At 47.8% G+C, this 26,519-nt stretch overlaps 1 protein-coding gene across 2 annotated transcripts in view; it reads left to right on the top strand.

Moving 5' to 3' along the window:
• Window positions 1-26,519, top strand: part of FGD5 (FYVE, RhoGEF and PH domain containing 5) — a 130,943-nt gene that overhangs the window by 51,189 nt on the left and 53,235 nt on the right. For both annotated transcript variants that reach the window (XM_023741704.1, XM_004368362.1), the window contains exons 3-5: window positions 1,840-1,972; window positions 15,975-16,033; window positions 16,146-16,176. In XM_023741704.1, coding sequence (XP_023597472.1) covers window positions 1,840-1,972; window positions 15,975-16,033; window positions 16,146-16,176 — 223 coding nt within the window. The remainder of the gene's footprint in view (window positions 1-1,839; window positions 1,973-15,974; window positions 16,034-16,145; window positions 16,177-26,519) is intronic.

Genomic DNA, 26,519 nt, shown 5'->3' with positions numbered 1-26,519 from the left:
TAATGTCCCCCATTTCATTTCTTATTTGGGTTTTTTGTGTCCACTCCTGTTTTTCTTTTGTCAGTCTGTCCAGTGGTTTGTCAATTTTGTTGATTCTTTCAAAGAACCAACTTTTGGTTTTGTTGATTCTTGCTATTGTTTTTCTCTTCTCTATTTCATTTATTTCTGCTCTGATCTTTACTATTTCCTTTCTTCTGGTGGTTGTGGGCTTTTTTTGCTGTTATCTTTCTATTCGTTTGAGTTCTGTCGTTAATGTTTTGATTTTGTCCTTTTCTTCTTTTTTGATATGTGCATCTATTGCTATAAATTGTAGGACTGCTTTTGCTGTGTCCCAGAGGTTTTGGTATGATGTATTTTTTTCCAGCCTTTGACTTTTAATAAATTCACATCTTTGTTTCTAAGGTGTGTCTCTTGTAGACAGCATATTGATGGATCATTGAAGGTTTTTGAGCAGGAGAGGGGTATGGCCTGATCTCTGTTGTAGAACACTCTGTTGTATGGAGAGGAAGGCTGGGGCACGGAGCTGTGGCCTCAGAGAAAGGAGAGTCCTGCTTTATGTTTGTTTATGTCCTTATAAGGCCTAGCTCCCACCCCGACCCTGCACACTTACCCTTCCTGCTCACCCACTCCAACCACACTGGCCTCTTTAGTTCTTTGAGTGTGCCAAGCACTTCACTGCCCTGGTGCTTTTACCCATGCTCCTTTCTCTGCCTGGACCACTTCCCTATGCTGTCGCAAGGCTGGCTTCTCCTTCTCCTTCTGGTCTCAGCCTCAGAGAAGCTGACCTGTCTAAGGGCTCCTCCTTTATTATTCCCTGTGAAAGCACTTTGTCTTCTCTCACTTGTCACAATTGGTGATCATTTATGAGTTCACTTTTTGAGGACAGAGACCATATCTGCTTTATTCACCAGTGTTTACCCAGTACCTAGCCCCATGCTTGGCATAGAGTAGGCAATCAATAAATATGTATTGAGTGTGTATTAATTATTTAGTTAAATTAATGGTATTGTCTTTGTAATAGTCACCGGTACATAACTGTGAGATGGTTATCACACCTGTGTAAGCTTTCTAAGCATTGAGCCTCACAGCACCTGCCAAGAAGGTGAGACAGGAATCGTTATCCCCATTTAGTCCAGGTAGAAACTGAAACACTAAGAGCTGTGTCTTGTCCTTGATCTAGCTGATGGCAAGACTGGAGCTAGGGTCTGGGTGCTCGTCTTGGGCTCTCTCTGTCACATCATGACATCCCTATTCAGTGCTAGAGACCACAGCCACCTTGAGGACTGACCCTGCTGCCTGACCACACCCATCCAAATGCCTGGGCCAGTCGAACAGCAAACAGCTGGCCCTGAGCATCTCTTGCTCTCATAGTGAACTATATGAACCTTCCTTCACCATTACTTTGGGTCCCTGGGTGGCACAAACGGTTTGTGCTCAACTGCTAACCTGTAGGTTGGTGGTTCGAACCCACTTGGTGGTGGCATGGAAGAAAGACCTGGCAGTCTGCTTCCGTAAAGATCACAGCCAGGAAAACCCTATGGAGCCTAGTTCTACTTTGTAATACATGGGCTCTCCATGAGTCAGAATCGACTCGACGGCAGTGGGTTTGGGTTTCAGCATCACAGCCTGCCTTGGATCTAACAGGCAGACAAGTCTATCTCCCCCTTAGACCAGGGTTTGCACCTGGGTCTTATTCATTTCTGAGTCCCTGTGGAGGGCACAGAGCCTTGCACCCAGAGGCACTCATTAACAGTTTGTGCCATCACTCCAAAGCTGGCCTGTGTCCTTTGACTTTGCTGGACAGGGAGTTCTAACCCTCTCTCTCCCGTCTGACCGCAGCGCCTACACAGAGCCCTACAAGGTCTGTCCCATCTCGGCAGCAGCCCCCAAAGAGGACCTCACATCGGATGAAGAGCAGGGAAGCTCGGAAGAGGAGGAGAGTGCTCCGAGAGACCCCAGCCTCACCCAAAAGGTAGGACACCCCTCTGGTGGAGCAGCAGGTGGGATGTGGGGGTCAGAGATGGGAGGGGTGGAGAGAGGGTAGTTGAGGATCAGTATACCTCTTCTCGGTGTGGAGGGTGCTGCTTGCAAACAGCTGGCCCTGAGCTGGACACCGAGGCTGAGTCACCTAGCAGCTGGGGCTGCAGCTTTTAAAACGCGGCAAACGCGGAGTCGTGCCGCAGTGTTGCGAGAAGCACTGCCCCTGCTCATGTCCTCTTGGGCCTGAAGACACTGGGGCTTCCCAGAGCCCTTGTAGATGAAGTGGAATAGAGCTGCCTACTATGAATCGGCAGACCTGGATTCTAACGGCCTCGGCCCCCTGGGCCTCAGCTTCCTCGTCTGTAAAATGGAAATCATCATGAGAGTGAGATGAGTTAAGAGCCATAAATGAGCTTCGTTCACTGAAAACAGAGTTTTAGTATGAAAGCCGGTTTCCCCCTTCCTTACCTCGCGGCAGTGTTAAGAGAGGATGGGCTGGTGGAAGGGGTGTTATTTGTCTGGGTTCGGATGGTGAGCTGGGGCCCAACTCCCACTGAAGACCCTAACCTTCTTATAGTCATCAGTGCATGCCACCCCATTTCACCCCTCTGGGGGGGAATTAGAAATTAAAGAGATTATGTGAATGTAAAGAATTAGCCACAAAATGATGATGATGACGATGATATACGCTGTCTGTTGGGTGCTCATGATGAGCGTGGGCCTCACCTCCGTTACTGACATCATCTCAGTTCATCACACAGCCCTCTGAGCAGGAATTACATCCCACATTTTGCATATGCAGAAACAGGTCAGAGAGGCAAAGAACCTGCCCAGGGTCATACAGCTGGCATGTGGTGTTGTCTAGGAAATGGCACTGGTTGAGAAAGTAGAGACCACCTCAGACTTCCCCATTGCCCCTCTGCCCCCCACCTCCCTGGTCTTTGGATGAGTCGTTGGAGAGGCCGGGGACCACAGCCTCCCAACACAACTAACCTCCCTCCAAGCACCTTTTCCTGACTCCGCCTTCCCACTCTTGTTCAGCTTCTATTTCTATTGATTAGAGAAGATTATTGCGTGTGGAAGCATTTAGCAGAAGTGCTTGGCACTCACCAAGCATTTGATAAATGGTGATGCCTTTCGTTTTGTTTTCATACACATGATTTCTTTTAAAAATTCATCTGTCTATCCATACAGTGTTTTCATAAAGTAATGTATGAAGTGCTGGGGGACTTAATAGGGCTCCTCCTTCTGCTCTTTCTCACACTGGCCCCTCCTCTTCTCCCTCCTCCTCGAAGTTCCTTTTCCCTCTTTCTTCTTCATCAGCCCTCTCCTTGTCCTCTTAACCCATCACTCATGTCCCACTTGTCTTTCCCTAGATATAGTCAGCACCTGCCATCTGCTGGCACCAACCTAAGTGCTTCCACATTTGTCATCTCTTTTCCTCCTTACAGTGACTTCCATGAGGTAACAGTTGAGGACGCAGAGCTTTCGAGAGGTTAAGGAACCCATCCAAGGTCACATTGCTAGCTAGTGATTGATGTGGTTGGGACTCAAAAACAGGTGTGGCAGCTCCAAGTCCAGGGTTGGTTGTTTGTCTGTCTTTTCACTGTGGTACTCAAGTGGCCTTCTCTTATATCTTTACTCCTCCCCCTCTCCGAAGGAATTATGGGTTCCTGTGGGAGAAAGGGAGAGGAGCCTTGAGTTAGTGGGGCCCACTTAGAGCTAATTTTTTTTTTTCTGGGCATCCCTGGGGGAGTCCCTGGGTGGTGCAGATGGTTAGCTTGGCTGCTAACTGAAAGGTTGGAGGTTCAAGTCCACCCAGAGGCAGCTCAGAGGAAAGACCTGGTAATGTACTTCGGAAAGATCACAGCCATCGAAAACCCTATAGAGTACAGTCCTGCTTTGACATACCGTAAGTTGGAGTCAGCTCAACGCCAGCTGGTGTTGCTGGTGGTGGTGGTGGGCATCCCTGGAGTCATAGAATCTGGGAGCAGAAAGAGATCGTTGTCATCAGGGATTTGGCCCCCATTCTGAAGCTGGGAATTGGGTCTGGGCACCAGCCCCAGGAGAGCTGAAGGACACTCAGAGCAGTAGTGTCTCCTCTACGTGACTTCCTGTACCTCAGTGATCCGCACCCTGTAGTGGTTTCCCACCACAGTCTCCCAGTCCTCTGCTTAAACTTTCCTCTGGAAAAGTTTCCCATCTCTAAAACAGAGGCATTAATAGTAACTACCGGGATGTGGGGAAGCTGACCTAAACCTCTGTCCACTTCTTCAGGCTGCAACCCTGTTCTTCCCATTCCCAGAAAACAACCTCACCTCCTATCTGACACGAGCTCCCTGCCCTGTCTGCATCTCTTCTCTCTGTCTTCACTCACCTCCTCCCCACCCCTCCTCTTGCTTCAGCATGAATTTATTTATGTCACAAGCACTTACGGAGGACCTGCTGTGTGCCGTGCATGCTTCTGACGGCTGCAGATGCAGCAGAGATAGGCCAGACCAGGTCCCTGCCCTGGTGGAGTTTACATTCTAGAAAAGGAGCTGAGCAATAAGCCAGAAAACTCATTAGATCGAGTTAGGTCATGATGTGTGCTGTTAAAAAAAAACAAAAAATACCCAAAAAACATACAGTGATGGAGGACAGAGTACCTGGGGTGAGGAGGGGTGATCTTAGACAGGGAGGTGAGGGAAAGCCTTTTTGATGAGGAGGTTGCGTTTGAGCAGGGAGCTGAATCTTGACAGAGGAAGCTGTGGGAAGATCTGGGGACAGAGCATTCTAGGTGGTGAGAACAGCAAGTGCAAAGGCCCTGGGGTGGGCATGACATTGTGAGTTGGAGGAATAAAAGGTCAGGATGCAGAAGCAAAGTGAGGGTGGAGAACGTAGAAGGAGATGGGACTGGAGGGGATCTTCAGGTCTTCCCTTAACCCAAAGGCATATTCAAGTCTTCCCCACTTTTCTTCCTTCCTCATGACTGTTATTCGCTCTGCACAGTCTTCCTTGACCTCCAGGAGCCAGACTTCATCCAATGGCGAGACCCTTTGCACATCACCCACTCCAGACCCTGTCTCATCAGTTCGTGAGCCTCAGCTCTGTTGCTTATGCCTTCCATGGGTCACCCCTTCTGTCCTTGACTTTGTTGGCACCATCCTCTCCTGGTCTCTTCCAACTTCTCTGCCCGTCCAGCTCTGCCTACTGCTCCACACTAGGCATTCCACAAGGCCTGGCCTCCCCCAGCACAGTTCTCATTTCGTGTCCTGTGCTTGGGCCGCCCATTCCAGACCAGCTGCCTGATCTTTGCTGATGACATTCCTAGAGCTGAACTTTTAGCTTGGCCCCTCTCTGTACCTCTACAATCAAGCCCTTTCAGGCCTTTTTCAGAGGCCCCCACAGATACCTCAAACTCAACATATCCAAAACTGAGGTCGCTTTTCCCACCCTCCCAGCCTGCTTCTCCTCTTGTGTTCATTACCCTGGTTGCGGGCACTAGATTTGGAGGGTTTGAATCCCTGACATTCCATCTTCTATTGCCATGTCTTAATCACGGATCAACTAAAATTCAACAAACACCTGGGCCTTTGGCCAGGCATCATCATGAAGGAGACAAAAATGAATTCTTTGTGTCCTTTAAACCCACCCCAGGACCTTTGCACTTGCAGTTTCCTTCATCGGAAACGCTCTTCCTGCCATTTGCCCCAGTTCTGAAGTTAAATGTCACTTCCTTAGCCCTCCCCAATCACCTGCTAGTCTCGGTCGCAGCATTCCTGTTTATTTCCTTCCTTTACTTATCTCAAGCTGTAATGATGCTCTTTACTTTTCTGTTTACTTGCATAGCTCCATAAAGGCAGGGACCACGTTTGCTCTATTCACAGTTGCGTCTTCACTGCCTGGCACATAAAAAAAAGTATTCAGTACATGTCTCTGAATAAACAAATAAACGAGTGCGTTAGACTCAGTTCCTGCATTTAAGTAAGGAAAACAAGACATAAACACATGACAGTTTAATAAATACATTTTTTTGGCCATTGTGATGAAATGAGTTCCTTTATGTGGCCTTTTGCCTTGTTTTTTTCGAAAAACAGCTTGAGAGATTTTTTTCCCCTAAGCTTTGAGGAGTAACCTTTGCCCTAAGTTTCTACCCCAGAGGGTTTGTTCCTTTTGTCCAGGTTGATTGACATTTCCTGGGTAAGCTATAAACAGCTTGGTTGGATACTTTTTGTCTGGTCCCGGGCTGCAACCTGCCCTGTAATTGGTATGCACCTTGCAGGGGTTGGTCAGTAGACTATGCAAATGAAGTGTCTGTGGCCTGCTGAGAGGGGATTAGTCAGTTCATGACCCTGGTGGGAGGACCATGCCTTGAAATCAACAAGGAGTTAGTGTATATATGCAGCCAACCCCACAGAGGTTTGTCAGAAAGAAGCAGGAAGAGAAGCAGCAGGAAAAAGCAGAAGGAAGAGAGAAGCAGCAGAGAGAGAGAGAGAGAAGAAGAAAGTAACTTCTTCAAAAGAGCTGTAACACAAGTCAAGAGCTATAACATTTAAGACAGCAAGAGGCCCAGAAGGAGCCCAGTGGCAGAGCCAGCGGCAAGAGGCCCAGGGGCCGTGTGGCAGAGTTGGTGGTGACAGACAGCAGGGCCAAGAGGAGCCTGTCTTGAGGGGGCCGAGAGGAGCCTGTCCTTGGGGCCCGAAAGGAGGCCTGCACAGCCAGGAGGAGCTGAGAGAGCTGTCCTGCACTGAAGAAGGGAGACTTTGTCTGCATGCTTCCTGGTCCTGATCCCAAGTTATATCCTGTTGCTTCCTTAATAAACCACGTAACTGTAAGTATGGTCTGTGAGTTTTGTGTGGCCGTTGCAACAGATTATCGAACCCAGAAGAGAAGTGGAGAGTGCTGTGGCTGGAATGACTGGTGTCAGAATTGGTTAACAGGTTGGATAGTGGAGGTATGTCTGATCTCTACCCCATGGGAATGGGCTTTGGGCTGATCCTGGTCATTATACCCCTGAAGTTAGACAGGTCTGACCCTACCACTACCATTTTACAGCCATGTGCTTTGCACAGTAAGTGGCAGAGCTGTGAGCCACCCCACACCTCTTTATCTTTCCATTGCTTCACACGGTTCCCAGGAACGATTCACAGGCTTCAACAGTTCTGTGCAGTAACACAGGAGATAATTCAAGGCACAATGTGAACAGAGGAAGAGGTACACAGACCCTCAGAACTCAAAGGGATGGGTGAGAATAGGGGCTCAGAGGCTCCATAAGGCATCCTGGGTACCTGTGGGTCTCACACATCTTGTCCAGGGTCTCTCAGGGCTTGGAGGCTTCAGGAGCCAAAGGGCTAGGCATAGGGACAGTTAGGACACCCTGGCCCCGAGAGAGCATATTCTGTGACTGAATGTCCTCTCTGCTAAGTCTCAACTTTGCCCCATTTGTCTAGGATTTGGGCCACAAGGTCATACTCACCCTCCCTTTCTCCTTCCTGATTTGGCAGCATTCACTGTCTACATAGTCTACAGCCTTGCTACATGTAATGGCTAAGATTGTGTGTCAACTTGGCTGGGCCATGATTCTCAGTGTTTGTATGTGATCACTCCCATGATGGGATCTGCTGTCAGTAGTCAGTCAGTTGAAAGGGAGTTTCCTTGAGGGTGTGGCCTGCATCCAAATATAAGCAGACATTCTGGCGTTTTGCTCGCTCTGGATCCTGCAGCTGCCTCCTGTTTGTCTGACCTCCAGTTCTTGGGACTTGAGCTGTCGGCTTATCTGCCAATCTTGGGATTCATTGATCTTCATAGCCTGTGCATGGGAGCCCTACTCTCTGACCTGCTGATCTTGGGTTTGCCAGCCCCTGCAGCTGCGTGAATCAGGAGAAGCCTTGCGGTCTTGCCTGCCAATCTTGGGATTCATTGATCTTCACAGCCTGTGAGCAAGAGTCCTGCTTGCCGACCTGCTGATCTTGGGTTCACCAGCCCCTGCGGCTACGTGAATTGGGAGAAGCCTCTATTCTGATCCATGGGCTTGGGACGTTCCAGCCTCTACAATTGTGTGAGCCGTTTCCTTGATGTAAATCTCTCTCTGTATACATTTATACGTTTTACTGGTTTTGCTTCTCTAGAGAACCCTGCCTAAGACACTACACAAAATGCCATCCTGGACCAGCAGCAGCATCACCTGGGAGCTTGTTAGAAACACAGCAACTCAGACCCCACCCCAGACTCGCTAAACCAGGATGTGCATGCTAACAAGATCCCAGTGATTCATTTATTCACTGAAGCTTTAATTCTCCTTTATATATCATCAGCCACCCAGCCCATATTGAGCACCCACAGTGCCCTCAGCTCTGCGGAATGCCAGAGATGAAGCTGATGGGCTTCCTGCCCATGGAGAACTCACAGTCATGTTGGAGGATGAAAAAGCTACTCACATCATAATCTTTGAATGTTACATTTAAGTTCAGTGCACTTTTCTGAATATTGTGTCTCACAATTTAAAAAAATAAACAAAGCCTGCCCCTGAGATGGAACAGTTTGTGGGGCAACCCCCAAGTGCTCAGCTGTGTGAGCTAAGCCATGAGTAGAATAAGAGTTCCAAGTCTGCAGAGCCAGGGCAGTCTGGGAGGCTTCCAGGAGGAGGTGAGCCTTGAACTGAGCCTGTGGGCTTAGTTAAGTGGAAAGGAGAAGGAGGGCTTACAAGAAGGCAGAATAGATAGGACCAAGCCGTGGAATTCATCCATTGCCTGGCTTTTTGAGGTCATGGCAGGCCCTTTCTCAAACCAGGGAGACCTGGTGAGGACAGGAAACCTGCATCCTGTATGTGCCATGTGCTGGCAGCTAAGCCCTTTCCTGCTGTCCAATGATAGGAACTGGCCAATCATAATCACAGCTGCTTTCTTCGGATTCTAGGTGAGAGAGCTGAGAAGGGCGCTTAGAGAGCCCCTCGTTTTATAGGAAGAAGAGCTAAAACTCAACAGGGGAGCCATCACTTGCTCAGGGTTATCCAGCAAGTTGGAAGCTGTTATGGATTGAATTGTATCCCCCCCAAAATATGTGTGAAAATCTTAACCCTTCTACCTGTAAATGTGACCCTGTTTGGAATAAGGTTTCCTTTTGTTATGTTGAGTCTCTGAGTGGTGCAAATGGTTAAGTACTTGGCTACTAACAGAAAGTTTGGCAATTCAAATCCAGATAGAGGCTCCTTGGAAGAAAGGCTTGGTGATATGCCTCTGAAAACCCTATAAGGCACAGTTCTACTCTGACACACATGGGGTCACCATGAGTCAGAATCAACTCAACAGCAACTGGTTTGGTTTTGGGGTTTTTGGTTATGTTAATGAGGTCTTACCAGAGTAGAGTGGGCCCTAAAAACTTAATTACTTAAGAGTTATGAAAAGAACAGAATAGACACAGACACACATAGTGGGGAAGGATGACAGACAACAGAGATAGATGCATCTACAAGCCCAGGAACACCAAAGATTGCCAGCAGTTACTAGAAGCTGAAATATGCAAGGAAGGACCTTCTCCTAGAGCTGATGCCCTGAATTCAGACTCCTGGCCTCCTGAACTGTAAGAAAGTAAATTTTTGTTCCTTCAATCCACCCACTTGTGGCATTTCTGTTACAGCAGCGCTAGGTAACTAAGACACAGGCAAAGTCAGAAGTAGAAATTGGGTCTCCTGATGTTTCATTTGGAGCTTTCCAAGATAGCATGCTGCTTCTATTAAGTTATTACCTAACTGCAGCCACAGCCAGAGAGTCTTTCCAGAATTAAAAGTTTTCTCAGTGGCCATGCCAAACCCAGACTCATACCAGCCTGTCTTGAGGGACTGGACCAAGGCAGGGAGTCAGCATGAGCATGGTCCCGGGACACTGGCAGGGCCTCTGCTTGGTCCTACCTCCCCGCTTCTTACCCTGCAAGGCAGCTATTCTCCTTCACTATCCCAATCCCTCCTCTGCTCCTGTGAGTACAGGTACAGCTGGGTAAAAAATGAGCCATCCCTCCCTGAGCTCCTCTCTGAATTTTTACTCAGCCATTGAAGGTCGTGCTAGAGATCCTGATATGAATTCCAAAAACAAATGCCCATGCTTGCAGCTCCAGTGCCCTGAGGAACTTCCCCGAGAACGTGTTCTCCTGGAGCTGGTCACCTGCACGTCTGGTTCCCTGAACACTCTCCCTTCTCCAGATGTGACTGCAGAGCACAGTCTCAGAGAGGTCCCCAAAGTTAGCATCTCCAGTAAGCTGCCTCCAGGGACCCGCAAAACATGCAGACTCATTATAAATACCACCCTAGGGCTTGAAACAGTCATAGAAGGTAACCCCTTCACACTTTCTAGGTGTGAATTTTGGGGAGTTTTCTAAGGTCTACTGTATGGCTGAATAGGCTAGCAAATTTGGGGTATTGGGGTTCCTTCCCTGGCATACTGCCACACCTCAAGTTTACCATGTGAGCTAGAGATACACTGAGACCTCACGGGACCTGCATGAGCATAAAAGGCCCAGAGGTAGGGAAAGTAGAGTGAATCTAAGGAATAGAATTTAGTTGCATGTGGCGTGGAGGACCACAGCGGAGGGGCCTGGAAGGGTCTTTTGTGCTGCTCACGGAAGACTCTTTACGTAAGCATGGGGAGGCCATGAGTAACAGCAGAACATGACCGCCGTGGGGTAGGATGGTGGGGTGGGTGAGCAACTGGAGCTTTCGATGAGTTAACAGACAAGTTTAGTTGGGGCAGGGAGAGCATAGGAGCTTGGGTCTGAGATGGGGAACTTGAAGCCCCCAATTTCAGAAGCAGAGCAGTTCTGAGTGTGCCCAAGGCCCAGGGTGGGAGGAGTGGATGTAGGTGGAAGTCATCTGAGGAGATCTGAAGAGGCGAGAAGCCGGGAGTTAATAGTGTGAAGGTTGACGTGCCCATGTGACCACAGGTAGTAAGGGATAGGTCTTGTTGTTGCTGGCAGCGGCTGGTTAGCCCCCGACTCATGGCGACCCCATGCACAACAGAACAAAACATTGCGTGGCCCTGTGCCATCTCCATGATTGGTTGTAGACGGGACTGTTATGATCCATTGGGTTTTCACTGGCTGATTTTTGGAAGTAGATCGCCAGGCCGTTCTTCCTTATTTGTTGAAACCTGTTCAGCATCGTAGCAACATACAAGCCTCTACTGACAGACAGGTGGTGGCTATACATGAGGTGCATTGGCCGAGAATTGATGAAGGCAAAAACTGAGCCAAGTGTGGAGACCTGGGGAACGTGGGGCTCAACCTGGAGATGGCAGAGCAAGGGTAAAGAGAAAGAGGCAGTTTTGTTCAAAGACAAAGCAGGTGTCAGCTCCAGGCCCTCAAAAGGAGAGAGATGGATGAAAGAGGAGCTTCTGGGGAGTTCTTCCTCTTCCACCAGGTGGAACATTATGGAGAAAGAGGGTGTGATCCCTAGACCGTCCTGGGGCACAGATGACAAAGGCTAGGGTTCATTGTTCTGCTTCTCAGGAGCCTGTAAGAGAGGCTTATGCAATACTAATACTATACTAATCCTGATGCTAACACACTGGCGATAATGGCTCACACCTCTCTAGGTCTTTACTGATGGTGACACTGTCTGCAAACCTGTTTGATCTTACAGCAGCGGCTCTCACAACTTTTGGTCTCAGACACCTCTAACCTCTTAAAAATGATTGAGGACCCCAAAGAGTTTTTGTTGATATGACCTGTATCTATCAGTATTCACCACAGTAGGAAGTAAAAATGAGAGCATTTTAAAACATTTATGTTTTAATTTATTTAAAAGTAACGAAAATATACTCATTTCCTATTAAGATAAATAGCATTTTTTATGAAAAATACATGTTTTTTTAAATTAGTGAGAAGGGTAGAATGGGCTTTTTCAATCTTTTTGCAAATCTCTTGAATGTCTGGCCTCATAGAAGACAGCTGGGTACTCATATCTGCTTCTGCCTTCTGTCTGTTGGGACTGTTATTTTGTTGAACTATATGAAGAAAATCTGGCTCACACAGATATGTAAAGGTAAAGGGAAGACTTTACAGACACCCTGAAGGAATCTCAGGGAACCCTACTTTGAGAACTACTGCTCTAGAAGGAGGCCAAGCACCCCCATTTTGCAGTTGGAAAACCAAGGTGTGAAGACAGAGGACCAACACTCCTGACTCTTTCTGTAGCCTGCTGTCGAATTGTGAGGTTCCCAAAGGAAGGATGGACCCTCCCCGCAACCTGCCCTGCTCTCAACATAGCTGAGCATTGAACCAAGTTTCCCAGGGGCCTGGGAAGGAGGCATGGCCGGGGTGGCGCTGGGGAACAGAGGCGATAAACAACCTGGGCTGTGGCAGAGGGGCAGCCAGCACCTGGTGTTAACACCCCATGGCTTCTAAGAAACGCAGTAGCAGAGGCCCTAGCACCCCTACCCCCACACTCCTGGGAGGAACCCTGTTCCCAGAAGTCTCTCCCTGGACACTGCCGTCAGCCACGAAGTTCATTTCCTGGTTAAACAAACATCTGTGTTAAATGGTCCAGTTGGGCAACGCCCAGAAACGGCTTCTGAGGAGTGCCTTGGGCACACAACCTGCCAGGCCTCCTCCTTGACCGTCTGGGAAAGACGCATCCATCATGGGGGAGGCAATAAAGCAGGACAGCCCATGTCCCGCCCGGAGTCAGCCTGTCTGCAAGAGGGGCTGGAGACGTGCAGAGTGCCGTGCCTGACCCTACCAGACATCTGTCCCGACTGCTTAGAGATTGTAACAGTGGTAATGGTGATAACTCCAAAAGTGCGGGTAGAGTAGGACCACTTCCATCCATCCTCTGCTCTCATCTTTGCAGGGTGAGGGGAAACTGAGGCACCAGTGCATGGTTTGCCCAAGGTGTTCCTTTTCTTCTGCACCATTGTGGCCAGTGCTCTGAGGGTCAGGAATTAGGAAGAGCAGAGGACAGAAGACAGGGCAAGCCCCTCCTGGATTGCTAGACTCCTACTCCTGGCCTTTACCATGCAGGTAAAGAGTAAGTGTTTCCCAGATTTAAAAAAAAACCACCATCTCTAATCAGCATAGATGCCATTTGTCGAGTACTTGCTATGTGCCAGGCACTCTGCTAAGTGTTTGGACTTTGGGGCCAGGCCACCCGGGTTTGAATCTTGTCTCTGTCGCTTACTAGAAGTGACCTTAGGCAAAGGGTAGGACTTAGTAGCATCTCAGGTTCCTCGTTTGTAAAATGGGGATAATAATAATACCTACCTCATAGAAGCAAGGATGACAAGACTTTGTCTGGCTTACTTTGGACATGTTATCAGGAGGGGCCAGTCCCTGGAGAAGGACATCATGCTTTGTAAAGTAGAAGGTCAGCGAAAAAGAGGTGGATTAACACAGTGGCTACAACAGTGGGCTCAAACATAGTAACAATTGTGAGGACAGCACAGGACTGGGCAACATTTTGTTCTGTTATGCGTAGGGTTGCTATGAGTGTGAGCTGACTGGACAGCAGCTAACAACAACAACCTCATAGGTTCCTGGGAAGATCCAACTAGGGTACACATGTAAAAAGCATAGAACCATACTTAACAGATATGTGAAGAACACACAAATCCATACAACTGGACCAGTAAACAGTATCATGAAAAATCAAGAAGAAATTGAAGTTGTCAAGGGTTTCATTCTACTTGGATTAACAATCAGCATCCGTGGAAGCAGCAGTCAAATCAAACAACATACTGCATTGGGCAAATTGCTGCAGAAGACCTCTTTAAAGTTTTACAAAGCTCATTTTTGCCTCATAGGCATGCAAAAGTTGGATCTTGAAAAAGGAAGACGGAAGAATTGATGTGCTCAAACGGGTGTTGATGAACAAATCAGTCTTAGAAGAAATACAACCAGAATCTTCCTCAAAAGCAAGGATGGCAAGACTTTGACTCAGTTACTTTAGACATGTCATCAGGAAAGACCAATCTCTAGAAAAGGACATCATGTTTGGTAAAGCAGAGAGTCAAGGAAAATAAGGCAAACCCTCAATGAGATGGAATGACGCAATAGCCACAGCAATGGACTCAAACATACCAGCAATCATGAAGATGGCTCGGGACCAGGCAACGTTTCGTTATGTGGTACATTAGGTCACCATGAGTCAGAGCTGACTAAGTGGCAACTAAAAACAAAGTGCTCAGTAAATGCTAACTATAATAGTATTAAGTAGTACTGCTGTTACCTCTGTTTTACAGATGAGGCTCAGAGAAGGGAAATAACTTGCCCAAGGGCATAAGGATAGGAAGAGGTAGAGCCTGGGATTTGAACTCAAGTCTTCTGACCAGAGCGCAGGCTCTCAGCATCATTCTGTATGACAAGTGAGAATTGAATCATAAGCCTGTAGAATATTGGAGGTCATCTTGTCCTTTGTGCTCATTTTATAGATAAAGAAACTGAGCTTCAGATCTCCTGACCTTTCCCTACAAATTAATTTTCTTCCTAGAAGTTTTGCCATAGGGTTTCTTAACTATTGCGGAGCTGTCCTTGCAGAATAAATTTTCCTTTGCAAGGATTTTGCTCATGAAGACTTTTCCCTTGAGGGACTTTGCAGGAGCCCCTCCAGTGGGAAGGGTGAACTCCTCTTGTCCACCCAGCCCCACACTAGCCCATTTAATCCTCACAAAAAGCATTATACCCTTATGCCCATTTTACAGCTAAAAAATTGAGGCACAGAGAGGTTAACTGACTTACTCAGCTACTAAAAGATGGGATCTGAGTCCAAACTGCCTCTCCCAGAGTCCATGCTCTCATCACTAGAGGTAATTATTCACTTGACCAATGACTCGTCAAGTTTAGTAACACACAGGGTTCATCACAGAAGGGAATTTGCTTTATCCACACGTGGGGAAACTGAAGCCCAGCCTCTGGAAGTGACTTGTGCAGGGTAACACCAGGGGCAGTGGTGGAGCTGGAATCAGAACCCAAGTGTCCCAGCCAAGTGCCCTCTGCTCCACCATGGGCCCCCGCCCCACCATGCCTGCATGTTCAGTGTCCACTGTCTGCTTTGTCTGGCTGCCCTGTCGTGTCTTGGCACCTCTCATCCTAGCCGCCAGCCATATCTGATACCTAGCCAGTTTGAGGCCATAGAGAGGGGGCCTGTTTGCGGCAGAAACCCAAACATCTGCCTCAGCTCCTGCCCATCCTTCCTGTTTACAGACATAATCTCAGTTTATCCCCACATTTTACGAGCATGGGAACTGGGGCTCAGATGTGTTAAATGGCTTACCTTCTGAGGTCAGTCAGCAGAGTTAGTGCTTCCCAACTGGAATGAATATTCATTCATTCACTTATTCTTTCATTCGTCCTTCCTTCCTTCTTTCTTCTTTACTTCCTTCCTATCAACAAAGGTAAAACCAGTGTATGCCAGGCACTGGTCCCTTCCCTCCAGGGGAGACATAATTGATAGGTATGATGAGAAAGGGATGCTCAGAGAGAATACCTAACCCAGCTGGTTCTGGGAGAGGGGATCAGGAATGGCTTCCTGGAGGAGGTGATACCACACTAAGTCTTAAAGGATGACTGAGGTTAGCCAGGCAGAGAAGGGGAAAAGGACACAGCAACAGGATATGCAGAAGCAAGAAGGCAAGAGAGCTCACTATGTACAGAGAACCACAGGTTGTTCAAGATTGCTGGGTGCAGGTGGGGAGGAGGCAAAGGTTATTCAATCACGATAACGGCCCTTTTTCGAGCATTTATTATGTGCCAGGCAACAGACTGGGCATTATCTCAACAGCTTTCTGAGTTAGATACTATTAATATCCACATTTGCAGATGAGGAAACGGAGGTGCAGAGAGGCTAAGTAACTTGTTGAAGATTGCACAGGTTGTGAGTGCCAGGGAAGGAAGGGGTTGAGAAGCACTTGGGATTCACCTCAGGCAGCATGGTAGCCCAGTCTATAAACCTAATGCTTATGGAGCAGGATCTCCCATCTGCTTCCCCCATTGACACCCACCCCTGCTGATGGCTCTGTTTCCTCCCCCAGGTGGAAGGACAGTCCAGAGCCCATGTCATCGCACAGGAATTGCTCTCTTCGGAGAAAGTGTGAGTCCCCAAGCAGCTGCCTGTGGCCTTGAGCTTGTAAACAAAACATCACCCCTCCCGGGCTTATCCAGGATGGGAATTAATGCAGACTCAACCCTCTTTCCCTCTGCAGATACGTGGAGATGCTCCAGCACTTACATCTGGTGAGTTAATCATTTTAATTGTCAAAACTAATTGCCCTTTTACAAGGCTGTGATATAAGAGGCAGAAAAGCAATGAGGAGACAGAGGTGAACTCCACTGGCAGCAGGCAAGTGTTCACCGAGGCCTTTCAGGGAAGTGTATGTCCTGATTAATGTGCTTTGGTGGGGGGAGGAGGATGACTCTCTGCTTTCTGTAGATTTGTCTCCCTGCTTTGAGTATGGGGTATCTGGGGGATGTGCTGAGGTTTCTGGAAGGATGTTTGAGATTTCCTCATCCCTGTTGTTGAGGAAGGTGGAAGGAGGAGGATGCACGGGTGGTTCCAGGCCATTGCTGTGTGTGCAGGTTAAGATTATAGGTGAACGTGTGTATGCATGTGTGTCAGTTATATGTTTAGGTCTGTATGGAGAAGGCAGTGTGTTTGCACACTGAGAGAGCAGCTGCGGGTAAGCAAGAGGCTTTATCAGTCACCCCAGAACTGAGGTAAAGCCTGAGCCTCTGGAGTTTTCAGAGAATAGAAGACCAGACTTGGGGATGGGCTGGCTAAATGGACAGGCTGACCCCCACTGGGCACTGCCGCCCTTCACAACTCAAGAGACTGCATGGAATGTCACCGTTGCAGTCAGCACAATTCAGTTTAACAAACAGGAGCTGGGGCATGGAAAGACAGAGCAGGCAGGTTCTCCCCCCACAGGAGCCCTCTGGCCACGGAAGGAGACAGATTAGTAGATGAGCCATTATTTGGAACACAGACGCGTTCAGTGGTATCATTCTTGCCTTCCATGCAGGAGATCTGTATTCTCTTCCTGACCGATGCAGCCACCACCCGTCTGTCAGTGGAAGCTTTCGTGCTGCTATGATTGAGGGGGGTGATTGACCATGTCAGGGAATTGGACAGCCTTCCCTGAGAAGTGTTGTTTGGGCTCAGCCATAGGGAGTGGTGAGGGAAGAGGGCTCTTAGGCAGAGGGAAAGAAAAAGATGTGGGGATGTGAGGGGCATGGTGGGCTCTGGATCTGTGAACATGCTAAGCCATTTGCAGTCTAGTCATACAGTTTAGCATTTGATTCTTTGCTGCTTTATAGATCGCTCACCATGGATCTTATAGAATGTCACAGCTGGGAATGTCCACCCTGGACATTTGATAGGTGGGAACATGTAGGCCTGACGGGGGCGGAGGTGGTTCAGTGGTAGAATTCTTCCATGCAGGAGATCTGGGTTCTATTCCCGACCGATGCACCTCTTGTGCAGCCACCAGCTGTCTGTCAGTGGAGGCTTGCATGTTGCCATGATGCTCAACAGGTTTCAGTGGCGCTTCCAGACTAAGACAGACTAGGAAGAAAGGTGACCTCCTTCCGAAAATCAGCCAGTGAAAACCCTATGAATCATAGCAGTCAGATCTGCAGCCGATCATGGGGATGGTGCAGGACTGGTCAGTGTTTTATTCTGTTGTGCATGGGGTCACTATGAGTCGAGGGCCAACTAGACGGCAGCTAACAGCATCAGTATGGAGGCCCAGTGTCACACAGTGGCTGAGCCAGGTTGACCCCCTGGGCCTGGAGCTCCTTGGGGAAAAGTTATCTCTGGGTGCACCAGAGTGCCCAGCACTGCGAGGCCTCTTGCTGAATCCAGCCAAGGCCCAGTTCAGTACCTCCATGCTGGCGCCACGTTCCAAAGTGAGCAGACAGCACCAGGCCCCAGGGAGAGGGCAGAGCACTGCTCTGGCCTGGCACTCTCAGTCCTTGTTTTCCCTTCACCACATGTGGATTATTAAACTCTGAAGCCCTCAGGTGTGCAGTGTATGAGCCATCCCCAGTTGATGCCTAAGGGACCCATCTAGCAAGGGCAGGAAGGCACTCTCCCATCTCCGCCTCTCTCACTTGCTCCCAAGCTGGCAGCATGACAGAGGGCCTGGACTGTCTTGTTATATGACTTTGTTAAGAGGGTTTTAACTGGGAAAATTCCATCTGTGTTTGTACTCTGTCCTGCCAGTTGGAAAGATGCTGAAGCTGCTGGTAATCCATAATAATATCCTGAGGAGGTGGAAAAAGGAGCCCATAAAAACCACAGTTCATAAGCTAGTTGTGGGAAATTGTGGTCTGAAGCTGTGTTTATGATGTCAGTTCTTATGGGAATGGAAGTGGCAGAATTCCCCCAAGATGATCCCAGGTCCTAGTCTAGGACACTCATCTTAAAGGAGACCCATAGACTTTGGGGCATTTCCACCAACTCCCCAACCTTGGATCCATTTCTCGTTGCTAAGGTGGCAGGCCCTGTCTCCCAAAATCTGTCCCTAGAGATTTGATGCTATTAAAATCCTAAGGCTGCTCATGATGGGGAGGGGCCAACTTTACATTCTAAACCTCCCCAGCTGGAAAGGTCACTGGCTCCCTTATGCTGTGGTTGGTGGGGGATGGCCTCTTGGCCTTTGATGTTCTGTGTTTGGAATTCAACTCTGTGCTTGGCTAAAGGTAGAGCTAATTCAGGGATTACTAAAAACTCTGGTCATCCAAAATTGAATCCTAACGATCAAGCTCGTATTTTTGTATCACCTGTTAACTAAAAATGGTTTTCACATTTTTTAATGGGTTGTGGGAAAAAAGGGGGGCAGTGTGTGGCTCACAAAGCCAAAAATATTTACTATCTGGCCGTTTAGAGAAAAAGTTTGCTGACTCCTGGTTTTAAGGCTGTCCTCTATCCTTCCAGGAACTCAGTCATAAGTGACTCATCTGTCTGGGTCATCAGTCTCTCACCCACCAATCTAACTAGCCGTTCACCTACTCATCTGTTCTTTCATTTATCCATGCACTTAATGATACGTCGGTGCACCCATTCATTCCCCAACTCATCCACTACTCAGTTGTTTGTACATCCACCCATCCATCCATCCACTCACCCATCCAGCCATCTATCCATCCATCTGCCAGTCATCCATCCATCCACTCATTCATCCATCCACCCATCCCACCCACCCATCCATCCATCCACCCATCCCACCCACCCATCCATCAAACTTACCCATTCATTCCAGATAGAACATCACAGAATGTTTTCAGTGCTCTAGGTTCTGAGACAGACCTTGGTGCCTCAGAGATGAATAAGGCCCGGAATCTGCCCTTAAGTATGTCTCTCTTTTTTTGTGGGAGGGAAATTGAGAAGGGAGGAGAAATAGACATGTGAATAGACAATTATGCTGCTCTGTGGTAAGTATAATTTGTGCAGCTTTAGTTTTGTGTAAAATCTGCAGAAGCACGGTGGAGGAGGAGGATCCCCACTCCTTGGTGGCATGCAGAAGAGGTGCCATTGAGATGGACTTTGAAGGAGTTCATCGGGCTAGGGGAGTGATGGAAGGGGACACAAGACAGGTGGCCCACATCAGCCTGAAAGTACGTGGCACGTTTGGAGAATGGTGCATTGTCACATATGGTTAGAATATAGATACATTTGGAAAGGCGGGTTGGAGCTGGAATTAGGGGTCAAATGATTGGTCCAAAAACAAGGTTAGGACCAGGTTGTATATCATGAGCGGTTAGATATTTTGAAAAGATATGGCCTCAGGACACCTTCAAGCCTCTGTTTTCGCATCAAAAAAAAAAAAAAAAAAAAATCCTGCTCCCAGCAGCAGCTGAAAATTTCTACAGTGGGTCACTCCTTTGGGCTAAGGCATTGAAGGCTGTTCAGAAGCCAGTCTGCTCACTGGGAGAGGTAACTCTGAAAGTTGTTATTACTGACGCCCTGGGAGAAAGTCCTCACCCAAGGGGTCCTGTGCGATCTGTCCCCTGTCTGCCTCTCCAGCATTATCTCCCACCACTTTCTTCTTCACTCACTGCAGCTACTCTGGCCTTCTTGCTGTTCTTCAAATTCTACAAATGTGTTCACACCTCACAGCTTTGGCATTTGCTCTTCCCTCTGATGGGAATGTCCTGCCCGTGACTTCACATAGCCATTTCCTGCTCCTCATTCAGGTCTTAGCTCAAATGTCACCTCCTCAAGGAAGTGGTACCCTGAAACTTAGTGGCATAAAACAACCATTTTATCATGCTCACAGTCTCTGGGTCAGGAATTCGGACAGGGCACAGTGGGGAGAGCTTGTCTCCATGATGCTTCGTGATGTCTAGAGCCTCAGGTGGGAGACTCAAAGGCTAGGAGTGACTTGAGGGTTAGGTACTGGAAGCATCTGGAAGTGTCTTCACTAACATATCTGGTGATTGATGCTAGCAATTGACTGGGACCTCAGCTGGGCCGTTGGTCAGAACATTTACATGTGGTCTTGGTCTCTGCATAGGCTAGTTTGGGCTACCCCACAGCAGGGTGGCTGGGTTCCAAGAGCAAGTATCCTAAGAGGGAGCAAGGAGGAAGTATGTGACATTTTTATGGCCTCATCTCAGAAGTCATGTAGCCCCGTTCCACCATACTTTGTTGGCCAAGGCAGTCACAGAGGTCCACCGGGGTTCAAGGAGAGGGACATACACTTCACCATTCAGTGCTTGAAGAGCATGTGAGATAGGAGATACTGTTGTGGCCGTTATTTGGAAAAATACAGTCTCCTACAGAAGTGTTTCCTAATCATTCTGTTTCAGTTAGGAATTGTGTTTGCTGCTAGAAACAAAGCCTCAGTTACGGTGATTTAAATAATTTAGAGATTATTCTCTTATGTGAAAGAAATCCAGAAATAGGCAGTCCAGATCAAGTTTGATAGCTCCACAGTCTCAAGGACCAAGATTCTATCTTTCTGTCTGCTGCTTCCATTTTCATGGTTGTTCATGAACACAGGATGGCTTCTGCAGCTCCAGCCATCATGTTCATGTCCCAGGCAGGAAGAAGAAAAGGCAGGAAAGCAAAAAAGTCGTGCCTCCCAGCTCACTCAGCCTTCTTGAAAAAGCTTTCCTGAAAGCTCCACTCGACAATGTCTGCTTCCATCTCATTCGGCAATCCTAGGTGCAAGGGAAGCGAGGTCAACTGAAGTTGACTGGCTCTAAGCTGGGCTTGGCTGAATGAATCTGCTTCTTGTGTATTCATTCAAGGGTCCAGGCTGAAGGGAAAGCAGGTACCCGGGGCAGCTGTTTCCATGGCAATGGCAGGAGAGCAAGTAGGAAAACCAGGGGCTCCTAGGATTCAAGTTTGTAACCGGCACGTCATCACTTCTGCCCACATCCCATTGGCCAGAGCAAGTGCCATCACCAGGCCCAACAGCAAGGGGCAGGGATATGCTCTCTCCAACACTGAGACTATGGCAAGGGTGTAGATGCAGGGAGAGTGAAGAATCATAGCCATAATTCCTCTCCTCCACTCTCTAGCTCATGCTCCATTTTATTTTCTTTATAGCACTTTTCACTATTTGAAATCCTTTCGCTTATGTATCTGTTCACTTATGTTGTATTTTTGTTTTCATTCAGTTCAAAATACATTCTAATTCCCCTTATGATTTCTTCTTCGACCCATGGATTATTTAAAAATGTGTTATTTAATTTCTAAATACCTGTGAATTTCCCAGATTTCTTCTGTTGTTGATTTCTAATTTGATTCCACGGTAGTCGGAGAACATACTTTATATGGTTTCAGTGCTTTTAAATTTATTGTGACTTGTTTTATGGTTTAACATATGGTCTTTCCTGGAGAATGTTCCATATGCACTTGAATAGAATGTATTTTCTGCTGTTCTTGGGTGACATCTATAGATGTCAGTAGGTCAGGTTGGTTGGTAGTGTTGTTTGAGACTTCGACATCCTTGCTGATTTTCCATCTAGTTGTTCTGTCTACTATTGAGCGTGGAGTATTGATGTCTCCAGCCACTATTATTGAATTGTCTGTCTCTGTCTTCTTTTCTGTCCATTTTTGCTTCATGTATTTGAGGCTTGTTTACTGACAGTCTCCTTTACTGAACTCAGCTCTTTCAGGGCCAAGAGCTTGACTGCCTTCCCTGTTCCCAGTGGCTTCTGATGCCTGGTACACAGTCGGAGCTCAGTAAATGTCTGCTGAGGGAGTGGGTGGTGGAGTCAGGCCTTCCTGCAGTCCTCCTCATTTACTCAGTCACAGTATCTCTTGAGTACCTCCTGTGTGCCACTCATCATGAACAACAAAGGGGAGGCCCTGCCCTCCAGGAGCTGACAGTCCAGACAGGGAGACAGGCATGAGAGGAACAGTAGTGTCAGCTGAGGGATAGGGAACATACTGAGGCTGTGGGGCTTCAGGGGAGGCACCTGACCCAGTCTTTTGTGGGCCAGAGAAGGATTCCCAGAGGGAAAGGGGCCTAAACTGAGATTTGAAGGATGAGGAGGAGTTAGCCAGTTGGTGCTGTGAGGAAGGGTTGCACCTGGCAAAGAGACCAGCGTGTGCAAAGACCTAGGGGCTGGTTGGAGAATGGTGTATTTGAACAGAAAGAAATTAGCCTGGCTAGAGCATTGTGAGGGAGAGAGAGAGCAGTGAGAGCTGGGGCTAGAGAGGTGAGGGCAGAGCCAGGCGAGCCTAGGAGCCATGTTTGGGGTTTGGATTTGATCCCCTGGGGAACTGTGGGGAGGTTCTTGGGTGATCCCTGTAAGAGGTGAGGGTGGACTGGAGTTAGGGGAGACAAAGGGAATGGAGTGCTGCAGGTGGATTTGAGGGCCCTGTGCTTGGTGATTGACTGGCTGTGGGGTGAGGAAGAGGGGAGGTCCAGGCTGACCCTAGATTCTGACTTGCTGATTTCACTAAAAGAGCAAGTATTGGGGTTTCAGGCTTGGGGTGGGCATGGGGAGAGATGCTGAGTTTGGTGGAGCTCTTGTTAAGTTTGAGGGACACCGGGAAGGACATCGAGTGGTCAGTTGGACACAGGATTTGGATTAAAGGTGATCAAATGTGGAGGTGTAAACTTAAGCTCCAGGAGCAGATGGGATTTCACCCAGGGTGAGGAGAGGGCTCTCAGGTACCATGGGCGGGAAGCACCTGGAGGCTGGGAGCCTCAGGACTAGTTAAAAACCAAACTAAACCCACTGCCGTCAAGTCAGTTCCAACTCATAGCGAACCCATAGGGTTTCCAAGGAGCAGCTGGTGGATTCGAACTGCTGACCTTTCAGTTAGCAGCCAAATGCTTAACCACTGCGCCACCAGGGCTCCTGGGATCATCATAGAGAAGAGTTGTAGGAAAAAAAAACAGTGCCAAAAGACAAACTAATGGCTTCATAATCTTTTCTGTGTGTTCCATGGATAGCCTCACACCCACTTTACCCGTTGGCAGTAACCACTTGAAAGGGTGTCAGGACAGAGCCAGGCTGCTCAAACTGCTGGGAGAGGGAGAGGCTGTCACAGAGCCCTCCCTTATCACTGTGTAGAAGTTTAATTTGGCTGTGGCCTTAGTGCTGACATGACTGGGGCAAACGCAGGAGCTAGAGTGACTGTTATTAATGGATGTGGGAGTTCTTTTATCTAAATTAGTGTATTATCAGCCTGGCCTCCTCATTGCCCTCTTTCCTCTCTCAGCCGCCTCTCGCTTTTCATTATAGTTGGCATCAAGTGTGCCAGAGGCTGTAGGGGAGGAGGGTGGGGAAGACAGTCAGCGTTTGTTGAGCTCCTTTTGTGTGCTTGGTACTTTGCATGTATTATCTCATTTAGTTGCACATAGTATGTGATCAATAAATAGTTCTCAGGTGATTGGATGGCACAAACAAACTGCATCCCAGAGAAAGTGAATGACTTGTTCAGGGTCACACACCCAGTGAGTAGTAGGGCCGAACCAAACCCATTGCCATCAAGTCAATTCCAACTCATAGCAACGCTATAGGACAGAGTAGAACTGCCCCATCAGGTTTCCAAGGAGCAGCTGTTGGATTCGAACTGCCAACCTTTTCGTTAGCAGCCAGACTTTTAACCACTGCACCACTAGGGCTCCATAGTAGGGCCAGGGCTGTTTAATTTCAAAGCCCTGAGAAGAGAAGGAGATAAGTATGTGTGGAATAGTCTAGTTAGGTGGTAGAGGAGCCCTAGAAGGAAGGAATCAGTGTGAGCTGGTGGAATGAAGTCAGGGAAGGCTTCCTGGAGGAGGTGGTGTTGAGATGGGTATTGAGGGACAGAAAGTAGGAACAGACCTTCCAGCTGGTAGGAGCAGCAGGAACAAGTGTATGGAGGGCTACAGAGAGGAAAGGCTTGGGGGTGTAGAATGTACAGGAAGTGGTTGGAGAGCCTCATGCCATGTCCCAAGGTGTTTCAAGATGGAGTCATGGGAATTTGGGAGCCCTGAGGACTTGAGCAGGGCAGACATAGTGAAGGAGGTTTAGGGAAGAAGGGTCTGATGAGTTAGGTAGGAGGGGGTGATGCTGGGGGGTTGGAAGGTTAACCCAGACCAAGCTCCAAAACAGCCTCATATGCTGGGGAAGTTAATGTGGGGTGAAGGAGACTTTTGTTCTCCACAAGGACAGACAGCATGACTGTCTCTTACCTATCTTTGTACTTTTTGCCCATAGACGACATCAAGAAATAATTTGTAATTGAGTAAGGAGGACCCTGTTTCTGTTCTTAGTCTTTGCTAGGCTGTTCAGAGCACAGCGAGCATATTGATGTTTGGGACAATCAGAGGGAGGCAAAGCTCAGCATGAGGATATGTGCTTTCTTTCTAAACCTGAGTTGTCCAGGGGGTGAGCTCCCCATATCTGGAGGTACGAGCACTGTAGCTTTTGAGAAGATATCAGTAGAAGAGATTTCTCACCAGGCATGTGGCTCTTTCCGTCTGTAATTTCAGAGTCCAGGAAGAATTGCTGTGTGACCTTGAAAAGTCCCCTCCTCCTTAATCCCTCAGTTTCCCCACTCTGAGAAGGTTGGTGGAATTCAGATGTTTTTGCCACAATCTTGTCTTCAAATACAATTTTACTCAGAACCCCAATATGAAGAGTGGATGAAAGTGGAGGTGCTTTGATTCAAAGTTGGGTGGAAGCCAGAGTCTGGGTTCTGCCTCCACCTCTGTTAAACCTGGGTCTCCACAGAGCACAGTGTGAGAATTTATCTAGACCAGTGGTTCTCAAAGTGTGGTCCCTGGACCAGCAGCATCAGCATCACCTAGGAACTTAAATGAGAAATGCACATTCTTGGGCCTCATCCCAGATCTCCTGTATTGAAACTCTGGGAGTGGGTTCCCATAATCTGTATGTGTTTGGTGTTTCTGTTTGTTTTTGTTTTGTTTTAAGGACTATGTTTTAATAAGCCCAGCAGATGTTTCTGATGCATAAAGTTTGAGAACCACTGATACGAAGGAATATGAGCTGTAAGGCTGCAGTGGTAGGGTAGACTAGCTCTTGAAGGGCCATGAACGCCAAGGGTTTAACTTGGCTTTGAGGGCAGGAGGGGCCACAGAAGGGCTTGGGACAGAGGTGAAAGCAGTGGGGAACCCTTGCTTGTTCTCCTGCCCTAGGCACATCCAAGAACTGTTTTACTCTTTTTTATGTACATACAGTTAAGTGCACAGATCTTGAGGGTACGGCTCAGATTTTTATATATATGCATACATTTGTAACCACAACCCAGAGAGAACACTTCCAGCATCCCAGAAGTTTCCCTTGTGTCCCTTCCCAGTCATCGCCAGCTCCCAGAGGTTACTAATGTTTTGATTTCTGTCACTATCACTTAGTTTATCCTGTTCTTGAACTTCATATGAATAGAATTATGACGTATGTACTGTTTTGTGTCTGGCTTCTTTAGCTCCACATGATGTCTGTGAGATTCACCCAGATGTCCGTGGATGTCAGTATCCCTTTGTGTGGATATACTGCGTGCGGTCTGTTTCTCTCTACGCCTGCTAATGGACATGCGGGTTGTTTTAGTTTGGGCTAGTATGAAAAAAGCTGCTATGAACGTTTTTCCTGTGTGTCTTTTCTGGAACATGTGTACTCATTTCTTTTTAGTATTTACCTAAGAATTAAATTGGAGAGTAGTAAGTCAGCATAGATTTAGCTTTATTAGAAACTGCCAAACAGTTTTCCGAAAAGGGTGAAGCAGTATCCTACAGTTAAGTGCCAGGCTGCTAACCAAAAGGTCAGTGGTTTGAACCCACCCAGCTCCCTCTCAGGAGAAAGACCTGGAGATCTGCTTCTGTAAAGATTACAGCCTTGGAAGCCCTATGGGACAGTTCTACTCTGTCACATGGGGTTGCTATGAGTCAGAATTGACCCGAAGGCATTGAACAACAACAATAACAATGTATGAGAATAGCAGTTATTCCACCACCTGGCCAACACTTGGTGTTGTCAGTCTTTGTAATCATGGCTGTTCTCATGATTGTGTGGTGGTTACACATTGTGTTTTTAATTTGCATTTCCCTGATGATTAATGACATTGAGCGTCTTTCCTTCTATGTACTAGCCATTTGGAAATCCTCTTTTGAGAA

The sequence above is a fragment of the Trichechus manatus genome, unplaced genomic scaffold (genome assembly GCF_000243295.1).
Source record: "Trichechus manatus latirostris isolate Lorelei unplaced genomic scaffold, TriManLat1.0 scaffold00001, whole genome shotgun sequence".
NCBI classification, from domain to species: Eukaryota; Metazoa; Chordata; class Mammalia; order Sirenia; family Trichechidae; genus Trichechus; species Trichechus manatus.
This window is presented reverse-complemented; position numbering and strand designations above follow the sequence as displayed.